Source organism: Cryptotermes secundus, unplaced genomic scaffold (assembly GCF_002891405.2).
Source record: "Cryptotermes secundus unplaced genomic scaffold, Csec_1.0 scaffold596, whole genome shotgun sequence".
Taxonomy (NCBI): domain Eukaryota; kingdom Metazoa; phylum Arthropoda; class Insecta; order Blattodea; family Kalotermitidae; genus Cryptotermes; species Cryptotermes secundus.
Window position 1 is genome coordinate 175,061 of NW_019738355.1, and position 7,473 is coordinate 182,533.

Genomic DNA, 7,473 nt, shown 5'->3' on the forward strand with positions numbered 1-7,473 from the left:
TACAACATGGTGATGGTATATACACCGTCTCTAACCTAGTGTTAAAATCGGTCAATTTTACACTTACCAATCCAAACTCTGATCATTCTAGCTTCGTCTTATACAACTGAACCATTCTAGTTCCCAGCCCCCATCCCAGAATGTAAAATTCATTCATTTTACCATTTATCAATTTGTAGAAATCTCTACACTGCCATTACTTTCACATCCTAATTCCATTTTTGCTGAGCCTATTATCTTAATTTTCTGTCTTGAAGCCCACCATTTATCTTCTGATTAATGTATGTTTTTTCTATTACACTTCCATCTTACAAAAGAAACAATATTAACTGTATTATATACAATTTAAAATCTTGGTCTAAAAGTTATCATGAATAATGAACATTACCCAATGTAAGTTAATTACTATTATTATTATACCATTCTTGTGCAGAATAAAACGATTCTTTTAATGTAATTTTAGATTCGACAGTGTTCTCAGAAAGAATGATGATACAGGTTTCATTGAGTTCCAGGTGTTCAGTTTCACTCAGACTTCTGAAGTCATATATACTATAATGATGAACCCCCTTTCATATGGCCATAACAATCTACAACCTATACACAAGGCCAATTTAGATACATTATAAGGAACACATTCTCTCTTAAATTTATTTAGCAAACTGCAAAGTTATGAACAAAAGCCAGTATCATGTTACCACTACCATGAATTCACCTAGTATCAATGATCATAAATTTCATATTCCTTTAGTTCTGTGGCCTATTATTCATTTTAAATGCAATCAAAAGTTCGGAACAGTCATCATTCTGTGATATCAAATTCTTACATGGCCCTTTTAACTGAAATTTGAGTTACAAATTTCCACCACCTGATGAAAATACTCCCCACTTCAATAAACTGCACTTCCTTCAAATACGCTTTATTTACTCAAGTATTTATTAATTTTTCATCCAACCTGTTGATCTACTACACTGATATAGGATATGTCACTATATATTGTACAACTGCAGACATACAATGATTATAAATATAAACATATTAGAAACATAACATATTCTATACATCTGCTTATCAGTTGTGGATATTCAAGAAATGTTCACTCAGATAATCTTCTATTGAATACTAGCATCCCTTATTAAGAAGCCCTTCAGTTCCTTTTTAAAATGGATGATGTCACCTACTTGTTTTATGTTGTTATTGAAGAGACAACCTGCTACCAATGGTTTACTGTTATAAAGTCATAAATTATGTACAGTCATTATTTCTTGTGTTATATATACTTGTTTATTTACAACACAGTTACACTTCTCTTTTGCGTATAAAAAAGTTTCTTGTATGTATATTGAGTATACCCTAACATCTTTAGATGCCTAAAACTTATCTCTGCATGACTCCAACTGTTTTAACCCTGCAGCTTACCTTATAGCCATTCCTTGAAGTATAAATATTCGTCAAGTGGGTGCCTTGGCACTCTGTCTCCATACTTTTCCATACGACAGAAGGCATTAGATCAAATCATAACACAACATTCCTCTTACACCTTCATCAAGTATTTTCGATAGTCTTACTAATTATAAATAGGTTATGGCTAATTCTACTGAAGGTTCTTTCAACATAAATTTCCTAGCTCATGTTCCTATCAATTATAACCCCCATGAAATTAGTACTTTTTACTTAGGTAATTCGCGTTTTTTTTAGAAGTTTTAATTTACTTTCCTGGCTACACTGATTCAACTATCTGCTCTCCATAAACAACTCTTATCTTCATACTTACGTATATTACAATGATTTTTGCTAAATTGGTTATGTCTGCATTGCACAGGAAGTGTCTGCACTTTGCCACTGAGCTTACATGGCTGCACGGTCTAAGAAAGAACTTACATTTCACAGATTGGTATTATACAGAACGATAATCAAACAATCCATCTTTACGGTTGCACTTTCTCCATAGATATACATTTTCACTAGCAATTAACACAAAATATAGAAATAAAACAATTCAAATAGGCCTAACATTAATAAGAATACCACTCGACCTTTCATTTTTCTTTACACAAGCTCTTACCCGATTCATTTCGTATAATAAACGTACTTGAATTATTTCACTTCACATTAAACTCTTAAGTACGGCTTCATGGAAATGTTATATGCTCTGTCTTTATAAAACTTGTGGCAATTGCGAAATTTTGCTAGTTTCCTTCCTCGACTAGGCCTACATTGTCTTCTGGACAATACTATGCCACAAGATGTCTCTCGGCGAAGTTCATTGAAACCTGGGTCTCCTCGAGGCCACCCATATATCAATAAATTTTACAGAATACGACAGTATTACCTCAGACACGTCCTCCTCTTCACTTTCCGATGAATCGGTCATAAATCTTGGTTGTAATTCTGAAAATGTCTCAGTTTCTGACTTCGTCGGGCTCGAGTTGGATGATATGGGAGTCGACGATTTCCCTATATCGTGTTGAACGTTCACTTTTTCGGGATTTTGGTTATCTGAAGTGGATCCTTGTGCTACATTCTGCATTTTTAACTTTATTAAATTTTATACGACATCAAACTGCGTTGTTAAACTTTAGGAATCACAATATACACAACTTCCTGGCAATAATTCTATCACAATTACCGTCATTCACGAAAGTTCATACCCGCCATGTCTACTACGGTGAAGTTCCCGGATACTGTAACCAAAAATGTAACGTCTGCCATCTTTTGACGAAATGTAGAGTTAAAATTCTTCCATGATATGTGCTACACCCTGACGTACAATTTGGAAGTTGCTAAAAGATAGAGAATCTGCAGCATAGGAGTCGGCAAGAATATCCTGCTACATTATCATTTTTCCTTGGCACTACAGCCCCAGTGGGCCTATGCCTACCTCCATGAACTTCTCCGTTCACTTCGGTTTTTCAAGATCTTACACATACGGTAGGACTCCTTGGGCGAGCGATCAGCTCGTCGCAAGGCCTATACCTGTAGACAAACACAGAAAGACGCACACAAACATTCATGCCCTGAGTGGGATTCGAATCCACGATCTCGGCTTCCGAGCGAGCGAAGACAGTGCATGCCTTAGACCGCTCGGCTACCATGACCGGCTGCTACATTATCATAGTTGAACTAAAAAACTCCGTGGCTCTAGTCCGCAAGCGAACTACACCGACAGAGCGACGCCATTCGTCGGTGAAGTTAGTGCCAACTTTAGCGGATAGAGGGTGGTGTCGTGTGGTCAGCGCAGCGAATCCCCTCGGCCGTTAATTTCGGTCTTCTATTTCCTTGAAATAGCTCTTCAATTATCCCTACGAGGCTGAATGAACCCCGTTCCAGACCCACTACATCTCAGAAAATCTGGTAGCGCCGGGAATCGAACCCTGACCTCTGGATCTGTAGCCAGGAACTCTGACCACTAGATCACAGAGGCGGTCCCATAGTCGAGATATCCTGCATCAAATTACTACACATTAATTAACCTAGGGATAAGAAAAATCACAACACTTCCCTATATTTAAATCTGTCTTCCCCGAAAATAATGGACCATAATAGTGCGGCAAGCAACCTTCTTATTCCTGGTTTCTTGCTTGGTTTACTACCGACCCCTGAGATGGAGGCAATACGTTCTTTCGAAACGTCGGTGGACTTCTACTGAATTACAAGCTGTTACAACCCGAAACATCGCACTCTTCACAACCACAGCTGTGTGAACTTCGAATCCAACACAATGGTGAGATGTATTTTATTATCCTCCTACGATCATTTTAATTTCATATTTGAAACGGAAATAATTCATCGCCAGAGGATGGCATACATATGCGCTCGCGCATATGTATGCCATCCTACACAGTCACATACTCATAAATAATTATCGTTCACATATCCTTTAACACTTCCACACGCCACTCGGTGACTACACTACTTGAAAGCTAAAATGTATATATTCCACTCTTCCCTCTTTAATACTAAACTGAGAAATGGTTCAGAAAATCGTGCATTTGTATGAGAAAGACCCGTTAATTTTTTTTTTTTTTTTCATTTTGCTAAAATTCGCCTTTGTCTTAATTTGCGCCCACGAGTGTGCTGCGTTTATAGAGGAAGTTATTTTACTGAATTCCATTCTCCCATTATTCGAAATTCATTCCCTCATTTCAGTTTCTATTCTTTAATTTAATTAAATTCATTTAATGATATCTCCTTCCTAGCGATTCTAATTACAGGATTCAATTTCAAATACTCAGCGCACGCGGGAGGGAACTATGCAAGTATCATCTCCTCCTGGGTTTTGGAGAAATCAGAATGCAAGAAAGGAAGGCAAAGTACCAGGTGTTAATAATAAAACTCCGGTCTAGAAAAACGAGATTAACGGCCGTGGGGATTCGTACCCTGACCACGCGACACCCTCTATCCGCTAAAGTTGGCAGTAACTTCGCCGACAAGCCGCGGTCGCTCGGTCGGTCACAGCCACTCCATCACGCGATAATATTGTAAAAATATTAAATAATTAAAATTAAAAGTATATAGAAGGTTTGTCTGGAAGTCGTAGTTTTGTGTAAATGTGTCTCTTCCATCGATGTTCTTTTACAGTTCCTCTTGGTTTAATACATGTCACTAAAAGAGGAGTATTCCAATATGTAAATATTGATCAAAGCTGGAATACTAGCAGACGAACACAGGATAATGTAAAATGTCAAATACCTGATGATGATGATGATGATGATTTAATGAGCAGAAACATTTTGTAAGAAACGACGAACGTGTGGTGTATCCACGCTTCCTAATGTGGTGACGGAATAAAATAAATAAATTTCACACACACAACATGACGCTAAATTGTAATATTTCTGGCTATATTCACTTATTTCACGCTGGTATTTTTGAATAAACATCATCAACATGAAACAAACGGATGAATTCGCAATGAGTGAGAATTGAAACAGTAAATTCGAATGCGTCGAGATAGCGGCAACGCTGTAGACTCGTATTCAGGAGGTGCTGGGATCAAATCTTGCCCGCACATCAGCTAATGTGAGGTTTTCGTTGGTTGTCCTCAGTCCTTTCGTGAAAATTCCGGGATAGTACCTCGATCAGGCCATTACCGATTCCCTCCACGTCTTTTCCAGTACACCAGTCATCCTGTCATTAGACACTGACAGCGTAGTAAAAACTCCCGTAAAAGAAAAACTCCCGTAAAAGCCATGAACACGGTAATGAGGAACATTCCAAGGCAGAACTCCCCAGGCAGGTGGGTACGATTGACAGATAAGAAAAGTTCACATATTTCGTATTCGTATTGAGAGGGGGGTGGGTTTCCCCATGCACTTAGACCAGTTATTGGTCCATTGTGCGTTCCCCTTTAATTTCTACTGTCGCCATATCCTACCGGTAACGGTGCGTGCCATCAGCCCCCGTAGAGCCAACAAGGTCGGCCCCCGGTACCTTGATGCTTCGCCCATCCACCAGAGGCATTGGAGACTACTTGGGCGGGAAAGGGCCTGTAATTTAGCTCAGAGGTCTCCTAGAGACATGAGGTTCTTTTACGTGGCGTAAAGCTACGACACGGGACACACGGTTTAAAGTCCCTCCCGGAGGACTGTTGCCTGAATTTTTCCGCCCTTAAAAATTCCACGACCTCCGCCGGGTTTGAACCCGCGTACCTTGAGTCATGAGGTGGGAACGTTACCCCTAGACTACGGAGGCCGCTTAAAGTTCACATATATCCAGGCTATTCTAGGGTCCGCGCGCCGTAATCGTGTAGCCACAACGTAGCATAGATCTGTCACTTTTTCAACACTCAGTAATGCTTTCAATTGAAACAACGCAGTTGTAAAAAAAATATATATTAAAATTTGCAATTTTGCTACATGATTTCTCTGTTCACTTAACAACCACTGTCTTCTCCAAAAGCCGAAAGTACCCAAAAAAAAAAGTTCCTAACGGCTTTTCAGAAGTGTTTAGACGTTCAAGGTCAGTAGGAAAGACTTCGGAAATGATAAACACACATTATCATTGAAATTATTAAAATTCAGGTTAGGGGACTCGTCCATACGTTTCGTTGCGAATGACAGTTACTTCTCAAATCAGTGGAAAACGACGAATTTACATGCGTCCACGTCGATTTCCAGTCTTGTTCATAACTGGAACAAAAATAGTAATATAGTACAAAAATAACTACTAATTTATATATTTTGGGGGCACGCGGTAGCGTAGTTGCTTGAGGCACTATGCTACAAGCCGGAAGGTCGAGGGTTCGATTCCCGATGAGGTCATTGGATTTTTCAGTTGACCTAAACTTTCCAGACACACTGTGGCTCAACGGTCGACTCGGCCTCTAAGAGAAATGAGTACCAGGAATCTTCCTGGGGGCTAAAGGGCGGCCGGCGCGTAAGGTTGACCTCACCGCCATCTGTGAGCCGACTGTCTGGATGAAGTAGTAACCTCGACGACTCACAATGGTATGGGCCTCCGTGGCCTCTTCCAGGGATAGCTTTACCATTTAATTTACACATTACAATATTTACTGACAATATATTTTTTGTACAGAAATTTAAATAAAACCGCCAACAGAATCGTTCGATTTAAGACAGCCACGACTGTGAATAGAATCAGTTCTTTCACCCGGAAGCACTATCATTCATTTATTCCGTGCTCTCTGCACCACGTGCGTAAACTGAACGAACACACCCTACAGGTGAGATGTGTCCGGATGTGTCTGCCCGGCGATCCGCATTTTTCAGCTCGAGAATCGTTGGAGAGATTTGTTGAGGTCTGGCATTAGAAGACCTCACAGAAAGCTGTAGGGTAATTTCCGGTTCCCATTAAGATCGATATCACAGAAATATACTTCCATAAAGAGGTATTATGCCAATGACGCAATGTACTTCAGTATGGATTACATCTTCCCAACCTTATTTTGCAGGACAAAGGTTCTGCGGGAGGAACGCATAAAGGTAGTCTGTGAGAAAGTCAAAAGGAAAGGGGCCACTAGAACGACCTAGACGTAGGTGGGAAAATATTAATATGCACTTCTGAGAAACAGGATGGGATTTTATATATGGCTGACTGGATTCATCTGGCTCAGAATAGGGACCAGTGGTAGACTGTTGTGAACACGGCAACGAACCTCCGGGTTCCATAAAAGTTAGGAAATTATGGAATATCTGAGCGACTGGTGACTTCTCGAGAAGGGTTCGGGTTAATGGAGTTGATTCACTGAGGATTCTGTGTATTCACAATCCAACCATAACATTATCAAAAAAAGAAATTCACTCTGTCATAAACACTGATCCGAACGGGGCTACCTGCAGCCCTGTATTTAGGTTTCAATTAAGGACAGAAGTAACGACTGCGCTTATTTGGAAGGGAGAGGACACTTATTACTCAGGTTTACCTCTTTGTCATCACTGGTTACTGAATTACTTACTCAATGCCTTGCCAGACTTAAAATCGCACTTCAGCGTCTTCCTGACTTTCCTCTT

The 7,473-nt window shown here is 39.8% G+C and overlaps 1 protein-coding gene across 1 annotated transcript in view; it reads right to left on the reverse strand.

Moving 5' to 3' along the window:
* LOC111870827 (ankyrin repeat domain-containing protein 17) overlaps positions 1 to 2,674 on the reverse strand; it is a gene marked incomplete in the record, with an annotated part of 91,356 nt that extends 88,682 nt beyond the window's left edge. Inside the window, 1 exon segment of the mRNA XM_033754013.1 lies at positions 2,334 to 2,674. Coding sequence (XP_033609904.1) covers positions 2,334 to 2,531 — 198 coding nt within the window.
* Positions 2,675 to 7,473: the final 4,799 nt, after the last annotated feature.